This window comes from Asparagus officinalis, chromosome 8, assembly GCF_001876935.1.
Source record: "Asparagus officinalis chromosome 8, Aspof.V1, whole genome shotgun sequence".
Taxonomy (NCBI): domain Eukaryota; kingdom Viridiplantae; phylum Streptophyta; class Magnoliopsida; order Asparagales; family Asparagaceae; genus Asparagus; species Asparagus officinalis.
In genome coordinates, this window is record NC_033801.1 from 20,494,290 (window position 1) to 20,522,018 (window position 27,729).

At 35.2% G+C, this 27,729-nt stretch overlaps 2 protein-coding genes across 3 annotated transcripts in view; both read right to left on the bottom strand.

Annotated features, from left to right (window-relative positions):
• Positions 1-13,203, bottom strand: part of LOC109819761 — a 15,306-nt gene extending 2,103 nt beyond the window's left edge. The window contains exons 1-14 of one of the 2 annotated variants that reach the window (XM_020385640.1): positions 12,857-13,203; positions 12,339-12,737; positions 12,102-12,195; positions 6,072-6,258; positions 5,390-5,648; positions 5,045-5,257; positions 4,874-4,960; positions 4,640-4,774; positions 4,389-4,502; positions 4,072-4,319; positions 3,913-3,993; positions 3,590-3,821; positions 1,928-2,026; positions 1,633-1,824 (exon numbers count right to left, since the gene is read on the bottom strand). In XM_020385640.1, coding sequence (XP_020241229.1) covers positions 1,633-1,824; positions 1,928-2,026; positions 3,590-3,821; positions 3,913-3,993; positions 4,072-4,319; positions 4,389-4,502; positions 4,640-4,774; positions 4,874-4,960; positions 5,045-5,257; positions 5,390-5,648; positions 6,072-6,258; positions 12,102-12,195; positions 12,339-12,692 — 2,295 coding nt within the window. In that variant the 5' untranslated portion in view covers positions 12,693-12,737; positions 12,857-13,203. Of the gene's footprint in view, positions 1-1,632; positions 1,825-1,927; positions 2,027-3,589; positions 3,822-3,912; positions 3,994-4,071; positions 4,320-4,388; positions 4,503-4,639; positions 4,775-4,873; positions 4,961-5,044; positions 5,258-5,389; positions 5,649-6,071; positions 6,259-12,101; positions 12,196-12,338 lie in introns of both variants that reach the window. The other variant, XM_020385639.1, reaches the window with a different exon arrangement.
• On the bottom strand, positions 26,135-27,422 carry LOC109820980. Its single transcript, XM_020387176.1, has 4 exons — positions 27,376-27,422; positions 27,192-27,332; positions 26,729-26,897; positions 26,135-26,634 (listed from the first exon to the last, which is right to left on the bottom strand). Exons 1-4 carry the CDS (start codon positions 27,420-27,422, stop codon positions 26,464-26,466), a joined length of 528 nt encoding a protein of 175 aa, XP_020242765.1. The 3' UTR covers positions 26,135-26,463.

Consider the following 27,729-nt stretch of genomic DNA (forward strand, 5'->3'; position numbering starts at 1 on the left):
TAAAACACATTAAAATCTAAGAAAATAATCAGAACATCATTAATAGCACACAAAATAGCAGAGCCACTTTTTAAAACCATCATCCCTTCTTGAACAATATTTGTATGCCATTTAAAGACAGCAAGCTCAGGTTAACTTAATAGAGAATTTGAGCACCAATTAAAACACATTAAAATCTAAGAAAATAATCAGAACATCATTAATAGCACACAAAATAGCAGAGCCACTTTTTAAAACCATCATCCCTTCTTGAACAATATTTGTATGCCATTTAAAGACAGCAAGCTCAGGTTAACTTAATAGAGAATTTGAGCACCAATCAATCGATTCTAGTTTTAAGAAATGGTTATTCGATTAATATGCACTACTTGCAAAGTGCATGAGGAACACTCTGAATAATATAAAACTGTAAAACGTTACGGATATTTAGTACCTACATTTTTCTTATTCGTCTTCCAAAACACATAGTGCAAAAAAATGATATTTTTAACCAGTCAACTACTTTGCTGCTGAAATCTAAAGGTTCAACGAAATTTGAAGGGAAAATAAATCACCAGAATTATAAAAATTATTGTTCCTGTATATTTTCTCTAGCAATTTTTTTTAATATTCAAAGTTAGCTATTATCTGAGGAGAAGGGCTTCAATGACTTAATTATGTCGGTAGCTTTCAAAGATTGGGCAAATTGTGCTGCATGGTTCAGTTCAAAATCACTTTGATTGAAAGTTCATTAATCACACGGGCTAATTTGGAACTTGGAAGTATCTACAATATTATGGCGTTCAGAAGACTTCAGCTGGTTGCCCGGACCCTATTGGGCATGAAAACAACAAAAAATATTTTATCCAAAATTTGGGGTTGACTAAACAAATATTTTTTTTATTCAGATCATTAGAGGCTAACACATTTTCCTGATATTAATAAACATCACATATTATTTGATTGTCTTCATCCATGTTCATTTACGCCCACTTTCATTCAGATCCATTAGCAGATAATGCATTTTCCTGTTAACAATTACCATCACGTATTATTCGATTGCCTTCATCCATGTTCATTTATGCCTACCTTTGATCCTTTTGCTCTTCTAACTGTGATCATATTACTCTTAACAGGCACACTTGTCGGCCTCTATTTCATAAATCACATGCCATGTTTTAACCATTAGATTATATGGAAATTCAAAATTCATATATCTAAGTTCATTGATATGACCTAAGAAACAGTAACTGTTATGCATCTAAAAAGTTCAACTTCTATGGCAATGCGCCTTGATCTTTTAACATTACAGATATATTGTAAGTCGGAAATGATCTTATCGTCTTCTCCATGGGGACAATAAATATTCTATATGTTACTAGTCCACACCGAAGCTTCGAGGTCTTTGCACATATTTTGTGAAGTTCACTCTCTGATCTAAATTCATTTGAAATTCTAGTTACTCTCTAACGTAGGAAACAACTAACCAAACTCTAATCTGTGAGACTATCAAATATCTTTTGTCCATGGATGCTACCAATCATGAGTTTCTGGAATTTCCCATAAACTGAAATTTCTGAAAGAGAATGGACTTAAAAGTTCTTCATGAAAATATAAGGTTTAGTGCCCTATCAAAAGAAATAATGCATGTACCTGTACAAATGTCGAAAAAACATCATCCTCATCAAGTTCAAGCTTTGAGAATTCGACTACCCAAGCTTCCTCATCAGCAAACAATTTCTTTTGTCTCTTAGCCTCAAGCAAAACTGAGTCTCGGTATAAAAATCTCTGCCAGATTTGGCGAACATTTGCCAACATGGACTCAATTTCTGTCTCATCAAACCCCTGCATGCACCAATATATATAGCTATAGCATCATAGATAGCCTACAAAATTAACATGATCATTCACTATTTAGCAGTAAAGGTGATATGCGATAAATATTTGCCTGAAGGATATTGATCAAGTTTGGAATCTCATCTTCAGTAATTCGAACTGCAAAACTTCTGTAGTTCAGCACATTCTCGTATGGCAAGAAAATTCCATCCTGGAACCCAAGAAGAAAAAGTGATGTCGAAACTCATGGACAGAAACACTCAGAAATGCTTTTAAATCGTAATACAAAGACTAAGCATGAATACCCAACACAAGCATAACAGAGAGGCCTCGGTTATACTTAAGATCTACTTCTGCTTTGTTGAAATTAGAATCTGATTCATATATAAGCTGATTAGTATGAGGTAACTTTAAATATGTAGTTGAAGTTAATCAGCTTAAGAGGGGCGATCTAGTACTAATTTGAATTTATTTTTACTTCAAGGCACATATTATACTGTTCCATATTAGTTAGAATATTAGCTAAACCTAAGAACAATCACAAAAAGTTTCAAGTACTGGAATAAATATTTTCATCTTTTCTGATATCCCTTCTTCAGAAACCTTTTTCTTCTTTACCATTTATTCTCATCTTTATCGTTACCTTTTTACGAACCAATTCTGTGATCTAGTTAAGCAAGTTCTGGCATAGGTTTTTCACCAATTCTGTGATCTAGTTAAGCAAGTTCTGCCTTCTTTACCATTTATTCTCATCTTCATCATTACCTTTTTACGAACCATTTCTGTGATCTAGTTAAGCAGCAAGTTCTGCCTTTAGTTTTCACCCATTCATGAACGCGATTTTAGTAATTACTGCACATATTGTATATAAAAAGAGAAACAACGATCACAATCCAGCTGTATTTTCTCCATAACATGTCATAAATCCACTAAGGCCAGATTTTTGGAACTTCTCATAACATCTGCTAAGCTTTATCCAAGATTTCAAAACATCAAGACTACATGGAAAATTTATGGCCTTATGGTAGACTCAGTACCTGTGTTTGTTCACTTAACGATATAAAGTGAAAAGCAAGCCAAACTGATATTCGTGTGTGCATGTTTGGGCATTGCTGGAATGTGTGAACCTTGATTCTCTGTTAAGCTTTCCCAAAAGTAAATTGTTGCACCAAGTCGCGGAAATTTTGAAGCTTCATTAGTCACCTTTTCACCAATACTAGTTCAAAGTGGGACATAGTTCTGTGAGAAGTCTCAAACCTTCGGTTTTCTGCTTTACTGAATGTTGAAGAAATCGGACCATACTTTGCTCTTTAAACAAGGTAAAAAGAAGTATCCTGTGTGTTTTGTTTGTGGGTTATGTGTTCTCATTATGACCATTGGAAAAATGACCTAGAGGTAAAAACAAGGTGATTGCTAATAAGTGTAAAAGACATCAAATCATCAACACATCCAAACATGCAATAAGAGTATCCAATGTCTTTGCATTCTTCAAGTCAATCTGCAATTCATATTGCCGACAATTATGCATAGGAGTAGTAGCAAGTCAGCCCAATCCTAGAAATATATTCTGGCATCACAGATATAATTCTCAATCTATACACCTTTGAATCACAGAAAATCAGATTGATAAGATTCAAAAATACCTGCTTTAGAGTTGAAAACATATGACAAATTAGAAATCATTACATAACCAGAATCTAGACATCACTATCAGCATATGAACTTATGAAGTACACAAGTTGGTATCAGCAAAAAGGAAGAAAAGCTTTTGTACCTGAATTACCACCGGAATGCATCCTTGTAGAATGCTATCCTCCATACGCCCGCTCCATCCGTCTCCAGGTAAAACCCCACAAAAGACAGAGCGAGAAAGTTCTTCATAATACTTATGAGTGCGTTGTGGAGTGACTGTTACATTGTCTCTATGCTGTCTCCCTAGCTTTCCCTTCTTGTCAGGAGTAGAACCGAACTCCTTTGCCAGTTTCTGCCTAATACCCATACTATACCTGTATTTTGTTTGGAGAGACAAAAAGGTTATATGAAAACGAAGACAAGCAAATGAAACTTATGTGATTAGTAAAGAAGAATGATACATACGTATCTTCAGGTCGACCATTAGCATATGCAGGCCCTAAATTTCCATTGAAGTAGAAGAGTGTTGTTCGCTCCTTTCGTGGCCTACAAAAATGTTAATTCCTGAGTGTAAACACAGCTTATGAGTAATAGGTAAATAAGTACAATGTTCTGCCAAGGTACCTTGACCACAGCTTTAACCATATTGCACCAGGGTCAGGCCTTTTCCATGCGGGTAGCACAAGGTCTTTGTCTGGGTCAAAGCATGGATGATCTCCTCTTCTATGGGAGGGAATTTTGTCCCAATTGTCTGCCCAATAAGCTGTTGTTGAGTGATTATGTTTTGAGTTTGTGTTTCCCCAGTGAACCAACATCATGCTATTCCAAATTTCCTTTGGAGCATAGCAGGCACCTTCATCCCACGAAAAGAACTGTCTAAAAAAGATCAGCATTTTTTATCCCAATGCAAATTATAAAAATATCTTATCTATATATCATACCCAAATATGATCTCTTCCGGAGGAGCGATTCCAGTATGGATACTGCTCAACTATATGATCATAAACCTCCTTGTATAAGTCCAAAGTCATAAAGCTCCTGAGAGCCCCATGTTCCTGGAATTAGAGCAGTTCTCTTAGAAACTTCCTTTCCCGTTAACTTTATGTTTCTTGTAATTGATATAAAAAAAGAGTGATCTTGAATAGAACTATGAGGATCGAGCAGTAAAAATGTCATGTTATCACTTCTGTACCATCATACTGAAGTGGGGTGCATCCTCTGCTCTAGTTATTATACACGAATCAAGAATCGGGATGTAGAAATAGTCTGCCTCGTCACCATTCAACGTCCGATAGGGACTAGCAAGAATACTCTCATAGAGTGCCATCTACAAAATGAAAATGCAAGAACAGTAAAAGAACAACTTATTGATAATTTGATATAATGTTCTTTCAGGGGAAAAAACAGAAAATCTTAATAAAATTACCTGTGCGCCATACAACTGATCAGTCCATATTGTCCTGTTCTTATCACTATAGATTCTGTTTACACATTCAAATTTGAAATGCCTTCCCTGTCACCAAAAAGGGATGTGATATTCAGTAATCTGAAGCACTATGCTTATAAAAGTAAATGGTCGACAGACCCTTATGCGTACCTCAAGAAGATGGCTGTTAAATTCAGGTGGCAAATCATAAACATAAATAAGAGGCCTTTTCTTCTTGACAACAGCTTTCGTACTCATATCACTACCTAAAGGGGCTTTGTCAGATATACCAACTGTAGATGGTCGAAGCCACTTAGGCCATTCTTGTATAGCTGATAATGTAGATGGTATACTACAATCTATCCCATACCAACCACTGTCACACTGTTAAAGAACCATCAGTATAATTCAAGTAAACTGACAAGACAATGACCAGCCAATTTATACAACAATTAGAAGTTCTATTACAGGATAGTTTGTTGCAAACAGTCTAATCACAAAGATTTTATTGTATACCTGACAAAATCCACCCCGACAATGTCCATGTCCGGAGCATTGGTTGAGACAACTGCATACTGTTGGAATTTCACAGAATTGTCCCCAAAGACAATCATACTTACAATCACACTCCTCTTTGAATTTCACTTTTGAAGCATATGCATCTTTTGGGTCCACATTACACCAGCCGGGTTTGCTCGCGTTAGTTGTGAAGATATTATCAAGATCAGCTTGTGTCCAATTAGTAAGCTTTGGACCACCAGGTTCAGTTGGCAAGCTGAAATAAATTAATGTTTTAAGATATAACTTTTCTATCACGTGAATACGAGGAATATGAACTTATTATTTTTGATGAAATTATAAGGGCTTTTTTCATAATGCATATATACCTCTTAATCATGCATGTTTGCAAAGCTACCCCAAGTCTCAATATTTGCAAAACTACCCCTAAATAGTCAACATTGTAAAACAATGTTCCCCAAATCAACAATTCATCAATTTTGTTGGATTTATTGAGTAAATATTTGACTGTTTTGTTGATGTTTTTACATTGCACTTAAAATTAGCTTATCAAAGTTGATGATTTGTTGATTTGGGGTTTTTCTCCCCAAAGTAGATGATTTTGGGGGGTCGTTTTTTAGGGGTATACATACAAAAACAGCCAAATTATAATTAGTGAGGCAAATAGTTGTTTTCTTACATAGTCTTAAAGCCACATGCCTCGGCCACCGGTCGATTTGGATATTTGGTCCCTTCTCCACAGAAACACATTGCTCTTGTCGTATCACAATGGGCTGCACATATTGAAACAATCCAAGGTCCATATGGCTGTTCAGGGGATGATGGAAGATTGCAGTTAAGCTGCAACTTCTCCGCACATCCTTCCCCTATTAAACAAGAGAGCATAGGATTAATTACCATTTCTTGATAGTAATGTTTTCTAAATCAATGACTGGTTATTTGCATGCATATAATTTATCATACTATGTTTTACGGTGAAGACTATGACTGGTTATTTGCATGCATATAATTTATCATACTATGTTTTACGGTGAAGACTATTGGGAAATTAACAGTACAACAAGACCTTTCCCGTCTTTGTGATGAGATGAGAACAAAAATAGAAGAGAAAAAATAGAGAAATACAAAGAGAAATAGAGAGATTGTACACACAAGATTTACCGAGGTTCAGCTCAAATTGAGTCTACGTCCTCACCCGCCCCTTCTTCACCATTTTCACTATAATCAAATGAAAACTTACAAAGAGTCTTCTCTCAAGTTGGTATAACTTAACTTCAGGATCACTTTCTCTCAAACTCACTTGGGGATTATAATTTTCTCTCAAACTCACTTGAGGATTACAGATTTGTATGTGGTTCTTCTTCTTGCTTCTTGTTGTTAACATTCACCATCTCTCTTCTATTTATAGGGAGAATATGCTTCTTGGGTACACCACATTCATTGTATGGGGAAGTCCAAAAACTAGCCCTTTATTTTCCCAGTGCATGGAGAAAGACAATCTATCAATGCATGTATGTAATCAACCATAAAATTTCTATGGAATAAATCCATATTAATTCATCATGGGGATGGACTCCCGTTCTCATCAATCTCCCCCTCCATCCTCATGAGAAGAAAGTTTTCAAACAGTAGTCATACCTGCCTTTATTTGACAGAAGTCATGTTTCTCTTTTGATAGAGGCTTCGTCATCATGTCAGACGGATTTTGGCTTGTATCAATCTTCTTAATGTGCATAAGACGATTCTCCAAAGCATCACAGATCCAATGAAAGCGTACGTCGATTTGTTTTGTCCTTGAGTGATAGGTAGCATTTTTACTCAAGTCGATGACGCTCTGACTATCACAGTATAGAGTGTACTTCTCTTGCTTGAGAGATAGCTCCTTCAGAAAATTCTTCATCGCTCCTTGATGGCTTCTGTAGCAGCGATATACTTAACTTCTGTGGTGGATAGAGCGATACACTTTTGCAGCTTTGATTGCCATGATACGGCTCTCCCTGCAAAGGTAAATAAGTATTCTGATGTGGACTTTCTTTTGTCCAAATCACCTGTCATATCAAAATCAGTGTAACCTTCCAAGATAGGTTTTCCATCTCCAAAACATAAAGAATATTTAGAGGTTCCTCTAAGATATCTTAGGATTCACTTTACTGTTTCCCAATGTTCTTTACCAGGATTGGCAAGATAATGACTTACTACTCTAACTGCATATGCTATGTCGGGTCTTGTACAAACCATGGAGTACATCAAATTTCCGATGGCTGAGGCAAATGGAATGCTCTTCATCTCCTCCTTCTCCTTCTCACTTGAAGGGCTTTGTTGTGTACTTAGCTCAACATGAGCTGCTAACGGTGTGCTGACTGGCTTAGAGTTTAACATATTAAACCTCCCCAGAACACATTCAATGTATCTTTCTTGTGATAACCATAACTTTCTCGCACTTCTGTCTCTAGAAATCTTCATTCCCAATATATGTTGTGCTGCTCCTAAGTCCTTCATGTCAAAAGACTTGCTCAGCTTTTTTTCAACCTATCAATTTTAGACCTATCTTTTCCAACAACAAGCATATCATCAACAATATAGAGAGAGAGAATAATAAAATCATCATCCAAGAACTTTTGGACATAAACACAATGATCTGCAGATGTTCTTTTGTACCCATGGTCAAGCATAAAAGAATCTTTTGGACATAAACACAATGATCTGCAGATGTTCTTTTGTACCCATGGTCAAGCATAAAAGAATCAAACCTTTTATACATGATCTGCAGATGTTCTTTTGTACCCATGGTCAAGCATAAAAGAATCAAACCTTTTATACCATTGTCGAGATGCATGCTTGAGTCCGTACAAGCTCTTCTTCAAGTTGCAAACCAAGTGTTCTTTGCCCTTTACCTTGAAACCCTCTGGCTGCTTCATATAGATTTTTTCTGCCAAATCACCATGGAGGAATGTTGTCTTCACATCTAACTGTTCAACTTCAAGGTCTTGAGAAGCAACAAGACCAAGAATAACCCGAATAGAAGACATCTTTACAACAGGAAAAAAAATTTCATAGTCAACACCTTGTTTCTGACTAAAACCTTTCACCACGTGCCGAGCTTTGTACTTGACTTGGTCATTTCCTTCATTCTTGATTTTGAACACTCATTTGTTCTTCAAGGTAGCTCCACCAAGTCATAAGTGTGATTCTTATGCAAAGAATCCATCTCCTCTTGCATAGCTTTCTTCCACTTTACACGATCATCATGAACTTGCGCTTCATAGAAACTTTCCGGTTCACCTGCATCTGTTACCATAGTATACTCTGAAGCTGGATATTTAGTTGAGGGTTGTCGTTCTCTCTCCGATCGTCTCAACTGAGACACTTGTGGCTGATCCATATATGGCGGCTCTGGATGTTCATGCTCCCCCTGATCAAAACCTAGAGAACCTGCAATTTCTTCTTCTTCCTGCACATCTTAAAAATCATTATTTTTTAACATGAGAGAAGGAAAAACAACTGGTGTAGAGATTGGATATGGGATGACATAAGTGTTTTGTGACTCCTCTTCTTTTTCAAAATCAGCAAGTGTTTTATCTTCACAAAAAACAACATCTTTGCTCCTCATAATTTTTTTATTTTTAGGATCCCACAACCTATACCCAAATTTATCATATTTTCATATCCTAGGAAGATGCATGAAATAGCTTTATCATCAAGCTTTGTTCTTTTTTCCTTAGGTACATGTACAAATACCTTGCACCCGAACACTCGCAAGTGAGAATATGAAATATCCTTATCTAAGGGAACTGAAAGGGACATGTTTATCAACTAGCAGGCTGTTCGCACTGCTTCTCCCAAAATATTTTTGGTAATTTAGCTAAGGATAGCATACTCCTTATCATTTTCACAATTGTGCGGTTTATCTTTTCTGCAATCTCATTGTGTTGCGATGTGTGTGGAATAGTCTTTTGATGTCTAATGCCATAAAAAGAACAATAGTCTTCAAACATCCTTAAAGTATACTCACCATCATTATCAATGTGAATATACTTCAAGAGCTTTCTGGTTTCTCTTTTAACTTTGGTATGAAAGTCTTTGAAAACTTCAAACACTTGATCTTTAGTTTTTATGACATACACTCACACCTTTCTAGATGCATCATCTATGAAGATCACAAAGTATGAAGCACCACTAAAAGTTTTTTTTATTTATGGGTCCGTATACATCCGAATAGACTAAGTCTAATATGTCAGTTTTCTTTTTGTTATATTTTTTAACAAAAGCTACCCGATGTTATTTCCCAGTCAAGTAGTGATCACAGTGGGATAGTGTTGTACCTTGCATGGATGGAAGTAGTTATCGCCTTGCGAGAGTTTGTAGCCCTTTCTCGCTCATGTGACCAAGCCGTTTGTGCCACAAATCCATAGAGGTACCTTCTACTGTTCCAAATTCATCATTCTCCAAGTGAAACTGGGTCTTATAGAGAGTGCAACACTTCTTTCTTCTCGCTAATACAAGTGATCCTTCGGTAAGCTTCCAACATCATTTACCAAAGTTGCTTGTGTATCCTTCTTCATCAAGCTTGCCGGTGGAGAGAAGATTGAGACGAAGATCGTGCACAAATCTAACATCTTTTAAAACCATCTTTGTTCCAATGTTAGTAGTAACACAAATATTTTTAATGCCAAGAATTTGAGAAGAGTTTTTGTTACCCATTTTTACCATTCCAAGATTACCTTCACGAAACGAAGTGAAGTAGTCTTTCCTGGGAGTAGCATGGTAGAAGGTACCAGAATCAATCACCCATTCTGAGTCTTGGCAGGTGAGATTTGCAGTCTTCTTCATATGCCGAGAAAAGCACAATTTTATTGTCACTGACAACAACTGCACTTTCGTTCATTTCTTATTTTTCATTGGTCTTTCCTTCCTTTTGTTCTCGCTTGAGTTTGTGACATTCTCATTTTATGTGTCCATTCTTCCCGCAGTGATAGCAACTAATATCCTTTCTAGCCTTTGATTTTCCTCTTGACTTGTCTTGATTCTGAGGCTATCAATATTTGTTCCTCCCCCTGTTCTCGGTAACAAGAGCATGAGAATGGGAGAATCCAAATGACTTTCTTCGTATTTATTCATTGAAGAGGCTGCTTGTAACTTGGTTCATGGATATAACTTTATCAGGTGCAGAGTTGCTAAGAGACACCACCAGCGTCTCCCAACTATCTCGTAACGAGCTAAGCAAAAGTATGGCTTGAAGCTCATCTTCCAACGCTATCTTCATGGCTGCAAATTGATTTGCAATACTTTGAATTTTATTCAAATGTTCAGATATAGAATCATATTTCTTGAACTTGAGATTGACAAGCTTTCGAATCAAGAAAGCTTTGTTGCATGTGGTCTTTCTTTCGTAGAGATCTTCAAGTTTCTTTCACAGTTGTTCGCCGAAGTCTCATTTGACACATGGTGGAATACAGTGTCATCCACCCGTTGCCGAATGATGCCGATAGTTTTCCGATCGAGCTTTTTCCAATCATCCGCCGTTATGAACTCTGGCTTGGAGGATTCACCTTCAACCGGCGCATAGAAGTCCTTGCAATATAGAAGATCCATCATATTTGCCTTTCATATCATCCAATTGCGGCTATTCAAACTGATCATTCGAACGCCACCGACGGGAGTCTCCATCTCAACACAAGAAGATTAGCAACATTGCTTTGATACTACTGTTGAAAAATTAACAGTACAACAAGACATTTCCCGTCTTTGTGATGAGATAAGAACAAAAATAGAAGAGAAAAAATAGAAAAATACAAAGAGAAATAGAGAGATTGCACACACAAGATTTACCGAGGTTCAGCTCAAATGAGCTTACGTCCTCACCCGCCCCTTCTTCACCGTTTCTACTATAATCAAATAAAAGCTTACAAATGGTCTTCTCTCAAATTGGTATAACTTAACTTGAGGATCAATTTCTCTCAAACTCACTTGGGGATTACAACTTTCTCTCAAACTCACTTGAGGATTACAGATTTGTATGTGGTTCTTCTTCTTGCTTCTTATTGTCAACCTTCACCATCTCCCCTCTATTTATCGGGAGGACATGCCTCTTGGGTATACCACATTCATTGCATGGGGAAGTCCAAAAACTAGCATTTCTTTTTCCCAATGCATGGGGAAAGACAATCTATCAATGCATGCATGTAGTCAACCACAAAATTTTTATGGAATAAATCCATATTAATTCATCATGGGGATGGACCCCCGTTCCCATCAAAGACATCATTAATGATATCGCTTTAAAATCATTCACAACTTGTAACATACAATCATAAATCTGCTTGGCGTAAGGAGAAAACAAATGAAATTATCCACAGAAAGCAAGATTTTTTACTTATGATGCCCTTTGTAGGGGAAAGAAATCATGATGCACATAATATCACATTAAAGTCAGTGAAGGTTTGGTTTACATAGCTTCCCCAAAAATTAAATTAAAATCTATTAAGGATCACAATCGTGGAAACAACATACACATGGCAAATAGATAAGATTTTGCTCATTCATGGATTCTAACCGAACCACACAGAAGTTTATTAGTGTATCAAAATCAGGGTATGTACTATCTTAACAACTTTCAGTGATCAAGCAAAATGGCATAGAAGGTTTTATTTGTTTCATAACCTTCTACTATCTACTTGTATAAATCAAATGGAGAATGCGGAATACTAACCAGAAAACCCATGAAAACACCTGCATTGCCCCAATTCCTGATTGCATATTCCTTGGCTGCTACAGTCACTCTTGCACCTTTTGCTCCCTATATTCTGCCAATACATATAACTTTATATCAAAAGCTCAACCGCAATTCATCAAGTAAATTTACACATGGTCATAACTGTGCATAAACCTTAACCTGCAACTTAAAACAACTAAAATTTAGAAACAAAATTATTCACCCAACACACACCTCAACAACATCAACAGCATTCAAAACATCACCGCAGCCAGAAAACCACTTTCCAATCTCAGCCTTCCACGGCGCACCACGATAAGTCACTGCCCCGTGAGAATCGACAGGGAATTGTTTATCAAAATCAATACCCAGCTCTGAATTATCATACAAATGTTCACTCTTCAATCCAGCAGACGAATTAACTGGAGAACACGAACTCTGTGCTCTCCCTGCCCCAAAGTAATCAAGCGACGACGGAAGTAGAGGTGTGAAGAACAAATGAACAATTGATACTAATGCCACTAAAGAGCCAACAGTTGCAATAAAAGACCATGAGGGCATTCGCCCACAAAGACCAAAATCCTTCATCGGACTCAATTCACATCAAATACCCTTCTTGCCCATTTCTTGAAACTGCGAACCACGAAGAAAAATAGAACAAACTCAACAAATTGGATCAATCTGAGTCCAACCCAGTCGAACCCAATGATAAATATGCAGAATAATAGCAAAATCTCCAACTGGGTACTCACAAATTTTGATAAAATTGGAGAAAATGAAAGGTCTTTCGCAAGATCAACAGGTCAACAAGCTAAACCCAACAACAGAATCCAATAAAGGAATTTGAGAGCATAGCTAAGAACTTGGGTGGATCTGGAAGGCAAAAACCTAACACTTGCAAAGAATTCTCAATAGGAAAAGGGAAATTAGAGAGAAATGGAGGAGAACAGCCCAGTAAAAAATAATAAAAAAAATTCTTTTGAGGGTTTTGACGTGACAATTTCCCCCCTCTGATGCCGCCAAGACTGAGGCCACGGGTTTGAAACAGCGTCATCCGATGATGAGCATAAATTTGCTGGATTCGTGCTCCCCGCTCTTACGTTGGGTTGGGATGAAAATTAGTGGTTAAAATGGGTTTTATTGAATTTGTGTATCTATCATTTTAAATCTCAACATTTGCTAATTTATTTTTATATTCTCCGTACTATATTCTGTTAAAACTGTTATTATTTTTCTAAATATGGCGAGGTGTTACAGGCACAATCTCGGACGTAACTCCGGCCACACCTTCTAACTACAGTAAGAGGGCCCCACTTGAGATTTTTTTAAAATCTCAGGTGGGGCTTTTTGCACTGTAGCTAGGGGTGTGTGGCCAGAGGTATGCCGGAGGATTTGCGTGTATCATTTTTCCTAAATATGGCTAATTTCTAAGTTGACATGACATTTTTCTAATAAGTGTTCTTTTTTACAGGGAACCACCTCTAAATTAGTTATATTTTCACATTACCATGCTTAGTTATCGGAGTTTACAACTATCACACTTCTGGGTCATTCCGTTAATATAGCTACCTATATCCACTTCTATCTATTTTTCTATCTAAAAGAGTGTTGTTTGAAATATTTATCTATATATGTTGTAAGCAAAACAGGCATGACAATGCTACGGGCACAGCACGTGCATGGGCAAATTTGTCAAATAACACTTTTTTTCGGAATATTGAAGGGAAGTGGATATAGATGATTACATGTTGATGGGAATGGCACTTAAAGGACAGCATCTTAAAACTCAAATAATTAAGGATGATAATGTAAATAGGCCTTATCTAAGGGGTGATTGATTTACTTTAAGGGGGTGTTTGGTTGTATTGTTTTTGAGAAATGTTTTCTCAAAAAGTACAAACAATGGCATTTCTATAATTAAGAGTTTTCTATAGATTTCCATAAACTTTGTTTGGCTCAAAAAAGATTTACAGAAATGTTTTCTGTAAAGTATAGAAAAGTACCAAAATTTATAGAAATTGATTTCCTTCTAAAATGGGCCGAAATTTTTTGGAAATCTGACGCATTCATTATTTAAATAATAAAATTCATTAACACTTTTCTATAAAGTTCTTACTTTTCTATAAAGTTGGGGGTGTTTGGTTACATTTCTATAAATTATAGGAAATATTGCTATTTTCCCAAAAGTTATAAGTAATTTTCTTGTTTTTAACCAAACAAGCACAATACAAAAAATAAGAAAATTTGTACTTTTTAATTTCTCAAAACTTTTCCTATAATTTTTTTAAGAAATACAAGGAAATCAAATTTTGGATGAAAAACATTTCCTATAATTTATAGAAATGTAACCAAACACCCCCTAAAAAAACTTTTAATAGCTCAGCAGCGTTTAGCAATTTTCAATGTATCAGGGGTTCTCTCTAATTTATATCCAAACGATATCGTGTTGAATCTCCAAAGCTAAGAGGGGTTTGTAAAATCTAAAACATCTCACACTGTTAAGAAAACTTTAGTCATGGCTAATTGTATTAAGGCATTTCTCATACCTAATTGTATTCTTTTATCAGTAATTTAGCAAGGCCTTAGCGGCCCTGATAAAAAGTCCTTGGAAATATAATCCCCAACTTGTGCAAGTGTCATTAATTTTAGTCAAATAACTCAAAAAGGAAAATTTTCAGGGCCTCTTTATCTTGTTTACTTCCTTAAATACTTCCACTTCCAATACCTTAATGGAACTATCGTGTTATTATTTAGGGAATATTACCAATGATCTATTGCTTAGAAGTTGAAGAATACTACAAAAATATACATATAGATAAATATGAAAAGTATCTCTCTCTTAAGTTGGTTTGACATAATGATTCAAGACATATTTAGATATTTGGTAGTTTAAAGCTAATGAAGGCTGGTCCATATATTTTATATTTTAAATTGCTATAATTATATTTTTAAAATAGGAGTTTATAGGTTTAACGATAGACTTAACAAATATTAAGAGTTAAAATGTATTAACACTAACATGTGAGTATCTTGTGAGAACTTACTGGAGAAATTCTCGTGTTTATATAATCGATCGTATTTAAGTGCAAATTTTAAAAAATTTACGGTGAATGTATACAAGTGTAAAGTAGGAAAAACTACATGGTACTTAAGTGCAATAAGCCCATTAAATCCATCCAATTACTATTTTTGCTCTCGATACGAGTGACTAATTTCATAATAACTTAAAATAAAAGAGCTTAATAGCAATTTCTATGATTTGACGGACTAATTATAAATCAATTTAAGACTTAAGGACCTAGTAGTAAGTTTAATGATTTGAGTGACGATTTTTTAAACATGAAATATATTCCTATTCTGTACTTTAGGATACTTCTTCCCATGTGCGCACATTCAGACACGACAAGTGGAGGACGGCACGTCGTAATCACGATCTAACATCTTCGTCTCAAGTCTTTGTTATATCACAATCCTTATCATCTCCATATTCAATTGCACGCTTTCGAATACCCTAGGCTTCCTATGAATACCAAGGTTATTTTTTTTTGTTGTGTTTTTATAAAAAAAAAAACATTGTCGAATTGTATTTTTTTCCTTAAAATATTTTTAAAACACAATGTTGAGTATTTTTTATCAACACTAGTTTAACCTACTACAATATTAGTATTAAATATATTATTAATGTACTATATATTAATTATAATAAAATATATTATAAAAAGAATGTTATAATATTTAGTTTACACTATTATAGTAGTATAAATATTAAATATAATACAACATAATATTGTATAATGTATTATAATGTTATATTATACTTTAATGTGTTATATTATATTATTATTGTTGATGTTAAGTGATCACACAGTCAATTATATCAGTTGGATGGGTTGAGATTGATGAGAGACCGCTTCCTTCCCCGAATATCAGGTTCTTAGCTTAGTAGCTTGAGCCTGCACAAGTAGAAACTCGTGAGAGGACGAGGACTGGTTCCCCTGTGGTTCCTCCGACGATCAATTCAGCTGGTGAGCTTGAGTGGGGAAAAGAAGAACTGTGTGAGTTATGTAGTATAGTTGAATTGCTTAGCATCACCTAGATCAGAGATTAGATCCAGAAGATCCGATCTATGTTGGAATATTACCTCTATTTATGCCGGGGGTATAAGGGCAGCACCGTCATTATGGGCGAGCACAAGATGGCGGTGAAGAATCATGGACTGGCAGCTGCGTCAGCACTTGCTTTACAGGTGTCGGCTGACGACTGGAGGAGAGATCACCTCAACATTAAATGAGAAGCGATCGGAGGCATAGCGGTGCCGATGTGGCCCGGTGAGTCATGAAGACTATCGGGGCTAGAGGCATAATGGCACCTCCCAAGCATTAAATGCGATATCGACGTTGTTAGTAGGGGAAGGTTGAGGTCGAAGTCCTTTAGCTTGACCGAGAAGTAACGCATTTCGAGTAGACACAAGAAGATGTCGACTAAGGGAGTTGGCTAAGTCGGGATCTTTGCTGGTCTTGGTTGCTACTTTGATTGGGACATTACATGCAGAAGTACACATGTCTGTTAATTGCTAGCAGAGGGCTATGCTTTGGTGAGTGAAACACCATAACAATTATTATTACATATTATTTTAAAATAATAATATATTAAATTATATCAATTTATTATTATTATATATTATATAACATTTTTAAAAATAATATTATTTTATTACTAATATAATATTATATTATTATTAATATAATATTATATTATTATTAATATAATATAATATTATTAATAATGTTAATATTATGTTATTACTAGTATATCATGAAAAATTAATATATTAGAAATATTTTAATATTATATAATATATTATAGTTTCAATATGTTAGAGTTTATTAATTATACTTTAATAATATATTAACGATTTATCATATGAATAAATATTATATTATGAATATATTATTTTTTATTAACATTTATTAGCATAATTTTTAGTACTAAAATTATTTTCTTATAATATATTATATTATTTATTATATAATATATTAATATTTTATATATTATAGTACATTTAGTATACAATATTATATTTAATATTATTATTTTATTATAAACATGTTACTATTATATAATATTTTATACTCTTAATTTATTAGAATTTATTTATTAAAAAGTTAATAATATTATAGTGATTATAAATATTTATATATTAATAACTTTTTTATTATTTTTATTAGTTTATTTATATTTTATTATTATCAATTATTATATACTACCTTATCAACATATTAAATACTAGTATTTAATATGTTATTATATTATTATATAAGACATTTTATTATTATATTTTTATATTATTTAATAAATATTACTAATATATTAGATTAACTACAATATAGTATAGTATAATATAATATATATAATATAATAAGCATGTCGATAATAACTATATATTAATTATATTTAATATATTATGTTAGATATCATATTAACACCTCAAACTCAAAACCAAAACACCAAACTTAAAACACCTAAAAGATGTTTTGAAATAAATGTTGTGTTTTTAGTTTGAGGATGATTTAGCTCAAAAAACACTATGGTTTCCAAACACATTGTGTTTTGCTTTTGGCAAAGACACCATGGAAACAAAGAAAACATCATGGTATCCAAACTAAGCCTAATACTTATTGGAATTTGATTTTGACAGATAAGTCTCCAAAGCTCTTTTACTCTAGATGAAATTTTAATAGATATTTTCGATAGATGAAATCTATCTATACACGAAAGTGAGGTCCTGTAGTTGCCACATGGTAACTTTTTAGAATTTTGGATATTAAAAATCTATTTCTTTACAATCCAAATCAATAATATGATAATATTGATAATATGAAAAATCATCTTTGTAGTGTATAAATGAAGCGATAAAAAAAATTCACTATTTAGAACGTGCAAATAATATTATGAATTAAATTATACTTTTATAACCCATCATTAACATATTAATTCTCATACAAACCCATTTAAATTCTCAACTCATAGCCACTTTCTCTACTAAATTACTGTAAAAAGTATGAAGAAATTTTCAAAAAAGACCCAATCCAAACTTTTATCCAAAAAATCGACTCAGTACAAACTTTATTACAGAAATCGACCCAGTTTCTGGCCACGTCATATGTGGCTAAAAACTGGGTCGTGTCAGCATCGTGGTTAAAAACTGGATCGTTTTAAAAAAAAATCAAATTCCTAATTTGTCAGGGTTGACAACTTTGACTAATTAGGACCACCCTTTGCCACCCTTAGAATCTTTGCGTGATTAGCAAAGCTAAAAAAGTTAGGGTTGCGAAATCTAACTATTTTGGCCAAGGTTCCCAACCCCGACCATTTGGCAGACCCTTTCCCATATGGTGCACGAAATGGTCAGGGTTCTCAACACCGACCATTTGGCAAACCATTCCCCTTATGGTGCACGAACGTTTGGCAGACCCAAACTAAAACGGTTGGGTTGCCAACCTTGCTCATTTGGCAGACCCTCCCCTCGCTCGAAAATTGGAAATCGGCTAAGGGACCAAATAGTCGGGGTTCCCAACCCCGACTATTTACGGTAGAGCCCGCCCACTTATATATACCAACTGATCCCCTCTTCCCTCACAATATCGAATTTTTCTCTCTCTCTTTAACTTCGATCTCTCCCAATCTTCCGCCTAGCTGTGTCTCTCAACCACATTTTTGTGGCCAAAATTCAACAAGGAAGTTTGTAAAAGATCTCTAAGGCAATTTTTCCTCCTTCTCTCCTCTTCTAATATTTAAAAATCTAGGGTTTTTCTCTTCTCTTCAACATTCAAATCTAGAGTTTTCATCAAAATCTAATTTTCAGGGTTTGAAATTTAATACCAGTCACTATCTTTGTGGTGGTTCAAATTTTTTGTGTGTGGGTTTCTTTAATTAAAATTAAAATTCTAGACATAGAATGCTCATTTCTAGGGTTCAGAATTTTCATTTTGGGGTTTATGTTTTTTGATCAAAATTATAGCTGTATGATTATGAGATTCTTTACATCTAGGGTTTTCCTCTCTTAGTCAATTGCGTGATAAAAAAAATTTAAAATTTTTGCATTTAAATGATATAATCTAATTTTTTATAGGTTGAACAATATGATTTTTATTGTTTGCTCTTACGGTGGAAAAATTAATTATGGAATGAATAATATGCCAAATGTATATTGGAGGAGTAACGACGCCGTTAATGATCTCGGAATCATATAGTTACTATGACTTGATTAAGGAATTGCACCGAGTTACTAAAATTGATCCACGAGAGCACTGACTAAAAATAATATACAATTGGCCCATAACTTTTAATAGAACGTCCGCAGTTTATATCTTAAACAGTTAACATATGAGTATTATATTTAATTTGAGCAAGTCGCAACCAATGGTAGAATTGTGTATTAAAAAGTTTCCATATAGTTCATGCCAAATGTTCAAACCTCCAGGAGAATTCTCACGCATGTTAGATTTAGGAGTTCAGCCTAATAGTTTTCTTTCTTCTTCGAGTAAAATAAAGCGGACTCAATTTTAATATCTAAGTGTACCTTCATTTGGGGAAACGTCAAATGTTATGAACAATAAAGCCCCTTATGAAAATATGAGGTCGTTAAGAGGGGCGGCAATTAAAGAGGATGGAAGAAACAACGACTCTAAAGATGAAGAACAAGATAGTGCACCAATTGATGGCATGTAATTTGTGATTGAAGATGTTGAAGAGAATCTGGAATGGTCTGATGAAGCTTATGTTAATAATAAATATGTTGAGTACTAAGAGCCACCTCCCGACGAGTTTGAAGATGATGAGTGGATCCGTTCTTCCACATTAAAAGATATTAGCATGGGTCAAAGTTCAACTGGTAGAAGAGATGAGAACTCCACTTTAAAGTTGGAGATTTATTCTAGACTAAGGATCGATTGGTTGATGCTATTCATGATTACTCTATCAAAAAGAATGTTAAATTCAAGCAAGTTACAAGCAATCACACAAGTTATAATGCAATTTGTTTTATTAATACAAAAAGAAAAGGTCAGGCCAAGGGAAATGAATTTGGTTACACATGTCCCTGGAAGTTATATGCATTTGCCGGAAAGAAACATAATGGGCATTTTAGGATCACGGAATATTGTGATGTTCACACATGTAGCAATCTGATATTAGAGTAAGATCATAGTGATGCATCTGCCTCTTACATAGCACAGTTGATTATGTCAAAATTAAAGAAGAAGTTTGAACTAACTCCTAGTAATATGATTGATAGAGTGCTAGATATGAGGTTCATTAAAATATCATATAGCAAAGCATGGAATGTAAGGAGAATTGTGATAAAAAAATATTTGGTGATTGGGAGAAGTCTTACAAGACACTTCCTAAATATCTTGATGCGATAAAAAGAAGCAATCCTGGATATGAATACAAACTTATAACCAAAGAGATCAATCCGGGAGTTTACCAATTCATCTCTGTATTTTGGGCATTTGGTCTTCGATCAAGGGATTTAAATTTTGTTGGCCGATCCTTAACATTGATGGAACACACTATATGGTAAAAATAAAGATGTATTACTTGTTGCTACAGGAGTAGATGCAAATGGTGGCTTATTTCCTTTGACTTAAGTGGTTGTGGAGGTCGAGAACAGTGAAAATTGGGAGTGATTTTTTTCCATGTATTTAATTATATATTCTTAATGTGTTACCTCCTAGAAAAATTACTTTTATATCTGATAGGATGGAAGGTATTTCTAAAGCATTGTACAAAAGATTTGGCTCTCATCACTATCACCGCTATTGCTTAAGACACATTAGAGATAATTTTAAAAAGAGGCATGGTCAGATACATTTACAAAGCCTTCTTTGGCAAGCAAGTTGTACGCCTAAAATATGTGTGTATGATCGGATTCGGGATCAACTCAATGCAACATCTCAAGCCACACATGACTGGATTGATAGTAGTTTGGGAAGTGAATATGTCGACCAATGGGCACTAAGTAAAGATGGAGGGAATCAGTTTTGCACGATGACAATTAATTATTCTGAAAGTTTCAGCGGTGTACTTAAGGGAGCTCGAGCAATGTCCATACAAGCGTTGGTTGCAATGATATTTTATAGACTCAATCACTATTTTGTCAAGCGGCTAGAGGATGGAGCAAAGTGGGTGACGTTATTGACACCAAAAAATAAAGATTGTTAGATTGTTAGATTTGCTATAGATGAATGGCAAGATCAACAAAGATTGTTAGATTTGCTATAGATGAATGACAGACTACAGACAAATACGGTCATAATTACACCGTCAATTTACGAGGGACATAATACGCATGCATTTACAACATACCACAATTGCAAAAATACCACGTCCGCATGTTATAGCAGTTTCGTCCAAACAATTTGGGGGTGCAAATACTTCGTATTACACGTACGCTTCTAAGTGGTATCAATCAAGCCACTATATAGATTCATACAAGTCGTGTTTCTATCTCATTGTAGATAGTCGTTACTGGCCACCCTATAATGAACCACATGTGTTACCTCCTAAATATAAGAGACAAGTCGGACGTCCGCGATCAGCACACATAAAAAGTACGATGGATGAAGGACGAGAAGAAGCTCCAAAGAAAAATAGGTGTAGATATTGCAAACAACCGAGCCATAATATCTCATTGTACTAATAATTCGAATAGATAGCAATTAATGGGTGCAATTTATTTAATTTATTATTTTATTCTACTTCATTTATAAATCAATGAATACTCTTAAATTCTATAATCTACTTCTAATTCAATTTATCATATGGCATAATACTGATACATTTTAGTTTTATATATGCAAATATTTACAGTATGCAGGCGGGGCCAATGACATATGAGGTCCTATATGACTAACGTTGACACCGATCCACGAAGAGAGAATCAGGAGAGGTAAATTTTTTATTATTTTCAATCATTTTAAATTTTTAATGTTACTATTATTACGTGATCATTTGAACTGTTTAATATATGTAGGCATCGAGTATTACTATTGTTGATCATACTCTTGCACATTTGAGTTGAGATTTGACGGATCCATAAGTCTAATATTATGTTCGTCAAGCAGGTTTTTTTGAATGTTCACAAATAAAATGGGTAAGACTCGATTGGCTCTCTTGATGGCAATGATTGAATGATGGAGGTGCAAGATGAATACATTCCACATGCATCAAGGAGAGTCAATTATTACTCTGTAGGATGTAGGAGTTTTACTTGACCTCAAAGTGGATGGAGATGCTGTTACGGGTACCGATAACTTCAACTGGAGAGGAGTGTGTGAAAGATTACTGGGTCAAGCTCCTAGTATGAAGGATGGTAAGATCAATCTCAAGTGGTTATGAAATAATTACATGAATGTACCGATCAATGCAACTGATGAGATCGTCAAGAGCTATGCTCGACCGTGCGTATATACTCCATATGATCAATACCATTCTATTTTTGGATTTAACTAAGGATTCAGTGCATGTTAGATGGTTGTCGTTTCTTAAAAATCTTGAGGAGTGTGGAGAATTATCTTAGGGGAGTGTAATGTTAGCTTATCTCTATAGGTAGATGACAAAAGCGGCATTCGTGCAAAATAAAAAATTCAAAGGTTGCCTCAGTTTGTTACAAATATGGTCATGGGAGTGATGGCATTTGGGAACACCAGATTTGAGGGAGACCCGCATTCTCGATGGTGGGATTCCATTAGGATGAGGTCTATTAGTTTTTAATATATATGACTACATATAATTTTATACATTTATTTCAATCTATACTAAACCTTTATATATTAGATAGATGGAATGTTTCCAGATATTAGCAAACCTCCCCAAAGGGTCATGAAAATTTTTGCATAAACGAGCTTGATCGAATGGAGGATGAACATGTATAAAATCATAATATCTAACTATATTCAATCAATATATCATATGTTACTGATATGTAAAAAATTTCATAATTTTCTTTATAGGTCAAGTGGATGCCCTATGAACTGGTTTTAGCTTCACTACCAGATATTTGTAGAGATGGTGAAGATATATGGCGTGCCCGAGTACCGATTATATATTTTGAGATTGTCTAAATGCACATACTCGATCGTGTGCTTCGACAATTTGGATTAAAGCAACATATTCTAGATCATGTAGAAAGAATAGAGCGAAATTTCTGAAAATGAGCACATCACTAAAATTGGGAGATAATTCGTCAATCTTACATTAAGAATTAGGAGTTGAGGAAGGATGTTGTAGTGATGGAGAGAGCTGACGCACCAGAGCTAGATGTGTACTTACGTTAGTATTAGGGGATAACTCACCGATGGATATTTAGTGAGAGTAAAGCACCTAAGGAGTACATACTGAGAGGTCCAATTGAGAGAGAATTGGTAAGCAGACCGAGAGGTCTAGTTGAGAGAGAATTGGTAAGTAGATAGGCAAAATATACAATTATTTTGTGATTATTATTTTTATTATCATCCAATTGCTTATAATCCTCTTCCGCTTTTTATCTTATAGGTACAAGAACTCGATGAGGTTGTTTCTATTGCACATGATGCATTAAGATCGACTACCAAGCCAGGGGCAAGGAACGCATTTGTTCGCATCATAGGAAAGATTCGGTTCACTCTTAGAAAGACACGTCATGCAAATCGTGATGGACGTCACGAACGAGTCATAGGGTACGAGCATCAACGGGTCCGAGGACGCACGAGGGCTGGCTCAAGTCGTGCACATGACAAAGCCAGATGTTCATAGCAGGCTCAAGCCAGATGTTCACAGCAGGTACAAGTCGACAAGGATGTTATGCGCTCACAAGTTCACACACAACCGGACGATGAGATCATCCAAGATCATGTTGAAAGCGAACTGGGAAGGGGGAGAGGAAGAAGAGGAAGAGCGAGAGGAAAGTGAGTTCTAAATATTTGTTAAATTTCAATATTGCTTGTTTGGTGATGTTTATGTTTGAAATGCTAGTTGGACGCTATGATTATGATTAGATTTTTAGTGAGTTACATGTTATGTTTTTGTTTGAAATTGGTTATAGATGTAATATAGATATAAAGATATGTGTTTATTTGTGATTGAAATTAATTATGGATTGATATACGTGTAGAAAGAGAGTTTGTGTTAAACTTGACAATTTTAATCGAGGATTGGTATATGTTAGCAGGAGAGGAGATTTTCTAGCAAGTCTGTGCGCTGGAAGGTCTCTGTCAAATGGAGAGGAGATTTTTTAGCAAGTCTGTGCGCTGGAAGGTCTGTGTCAAATGATCGGGGTTGGAAACCCCGACCATTTCTGTCCCAAGGGTACACCAAAGGGGGAGGGTTTCTGCCAAATGGTCGAGGTTAGAAACACTAACCATTTCGTGCACCATAAGAGAAACGGTCTGCCAAATGGTCGGGGTTAGGAACCCCTAGCAAAATAGTTGGGTTTCGCAACCCCGGCTTTTTTAGCTCTGCTAATCACGAAGAGCTTCTAAGGATAGTAAAGGGTAGTCCTTATTAGTTGGGGTTGTCAACCCCAACTAATTAAGAATTTGATTTTTGTTTAAAACGGCCCAATTTCTGGCCACGATGCTGATGTGGCCAGAAACTAGATCAATTTCTGTAATAAAGTTTGGAATGCGTTGATTTTTGTGGATTGGGTCTTTTTTGAAAATTTCTTCTAAAATCTATCTATACACGAAAGCGATGTCCTGTAGTTGCCACATGATAACTTTTTAGAATTTTGGATATTAAAAATCTATTTCTTTACAATCCAAATCAATAATATGATAATATTGATAATATGAAAAGTCATATTTGTACCGTATTAATGAAGCGATAAAAAATATTCACTATTTAGAACCCCCAAATAATATTATGAATTAAATTATACTTTTATAACCCATCATTAACATATTAATTCTCATACAAACCCATTTAAATTCTCAACTCATAGCCACTTTCTCTAATAAATTACTGTAAAAATTCACCATCATCATATTCAACCTACAATATCTTATACTATCGTTTATCTTTATTACAAAAATAGACGAAACTCCATTGGAACTTCATGAGTGTGGTAAAAAGGTAATGTTTTTTATTTTAATTTTTATTTTTATTTCGCTAATAATATATATGTTGTTTTGTGTCATGTGATTCATTTATCTTTTTGGTTAAATCTAAAACTCATACGAGAATCTCTTATGAACGTTCCTTTTAACAAGTTTCTAATTCTAATTAATCTATCATCATGCGATTCTTACTAACATTTAAAAATTAATTATGAGCTGTGCTATCACGGAATTAGAAAATGCATGTACTAATGAAATAGAACTTAGGTGATGGAGGTGCATGTTACCCACCAAAATATTTTTTAAAGATGAAATTATTATTTTTTAATAAAAGGAATACCTCAAGAAAAATAGGTGTATTGTAGCCTTCTTTTTAATAAACAGTTATATTTATGTCAAATTTTATCAAACTACATGGCTAATAAGTTCCACAATACCATACTACATGAAGTATATGTGCAATTGACCCACAAGGGAAGGGTAATAATACAAAGAAGGAATGTAATAAGGAGTTACTAAGGTAATAATAATTCAATGATTAGAAATTTTCAGATCTTGATATATTGCACTAAGCCTTGTTCATGAAAGTTTATAGGGTTCGCAGTAGTAGGAAAAGTGCCAATTGTTATTGTCCATAACATTAATGATGATACCCTACAAGCCTTCCACAGCTACACTATATTGCAATTGTTGATTGCATTTCCCTCAAATGGAAGCGTTATAAGAAATTTTTTGACCTAAACTTAAAAGCTTGAATTTTCTGTGATACTCAAATTTTGGTCATAAACGTAAGCCTTCCGACTAATATATGCAATTGTAACCACCAAAAAGAACATTTTACGCCAAAATAAACCCGAAAGTGTGACATCAAAGCGCTTGAAATCATTCGAGAAGTACATTTTATGACCACCAAAAAGAACATTTACACCAAAATAAACTCGAAAGTGAGACATCAAAGTGATTGAAATCATTCAAGAAGTAGAATAACTCCCTTATGTAATCAAGAACCTATAAAGAACACTACACTTGATTTCAAACAACGAATCAAATAACGAATTGGTAACAATTTCGCACATCCTTCAGAACAAATAACGAATCACCTATCAACTATTGGTAACAATTTCACACATCCTTTAAAAAAAACTATGGATTTTTTTTAAAACAAATAATGAATCACCTATATATTATTTTGAACATGTATCCCCCAGTCTCTCAGTAATTTACCACTGTATCATATCAATTCATGAGAACACAAAACTCACTCACTTGACCAAATAAGTGCAAGGCTTGAAGAACCAAAACATATCCATCGAACTACCTTCACCTCCCTCATGACCAACATCAGTAGCCCTGTTGCATTCTTCATCTTTAGAAACCAATGGCTTCTTCTCCTCCTCTTTCCTCTGATCCAGCTCCTTCAGTATCCCCCTCTCCTGATGTAAACAATGAAGTTTTAAATGTTGCACTACAATCAAATCCTCGAATCAATCACATAAAAAAAAGCCAAGATCAGTTACTAGGACTTACTTTAGGTTTGAGAGGTTTACTCAGAGGAGAGCTTGCAGGATTAGTTCCGGCTTTGCGAGGGCGGCGGTTTGAAGGGGAGGGGATCCTCTGAGGAGTAGGGGGGCATGCTCTCACTTCTTTCAGTACTGAGAACTTCTCGTTGCTGCTTTTTGCTGGTCCATCATTTTCTCTGCAGCGATAGAATTGCCTACAGTTATAGCGTCTCTGCTATTACGACAGTAAACTAAGCTTTAAAGAGAAGCTAATACTACTATGTATACATATTTGGTGAAGCAAATGTATGATGAGATTATTAGTGCAGTTTCAAGCATGAAATGCATTATAGAGCCTCCTTTAGTCAAATGTGGGACTAAACTATTATGCTAACATGGGTTTTTTTTTTTTTTTTTTTTTTTGGTGGCCATTTGAGCAAATTTAGGGGCGCAATTAAAGACCTCAAACACTATGTTTAGCTCTGTATTACTTCAAATTTGATTTGTCACCAGAATTTCTCTCTCGCCACCTCCACTCCTTCTCACTTCCTTCACCTCTCCGCGCCGCGGCCGGCGCAGAGCTCTTCTCCTCCGCACGCGAGCACTCTTGATCTCCTGACAGAACTCGATATCTGCCCAAACATCCCTCCCGAGAACAAAAGTTCCTCGCGCGACATCGTGCTCCTCAGCCTCGGCACTTCCTCCTCCCCTGCATCGGCCATGCTTCTTGCTCGGGCGCTCGACTTCACCGCTGCCTTCGAAGCCGCCTTCACCGGCCCGGAGGCATCACCGTTAGGATCTTGATTCTCAGAATCCTCCCTAAACTTCTTGCTCTTCCCTTTACCCCCGCTCTCAGGGTCCTTAGCCGGCAAAGGCGGCAGCAGTACAGACACGACCCCCCCTCCTCGCCTCTTCAAGCTTGGGACAGAGAACGAAGAAAAACACCAAATCAAGAAACGAAAGGGGGCAAGTCAAGAAGCGGGGCCGAAATGGTGAGCGTACCTCTGGGTGTTCGGCCTCGTTGGTTTT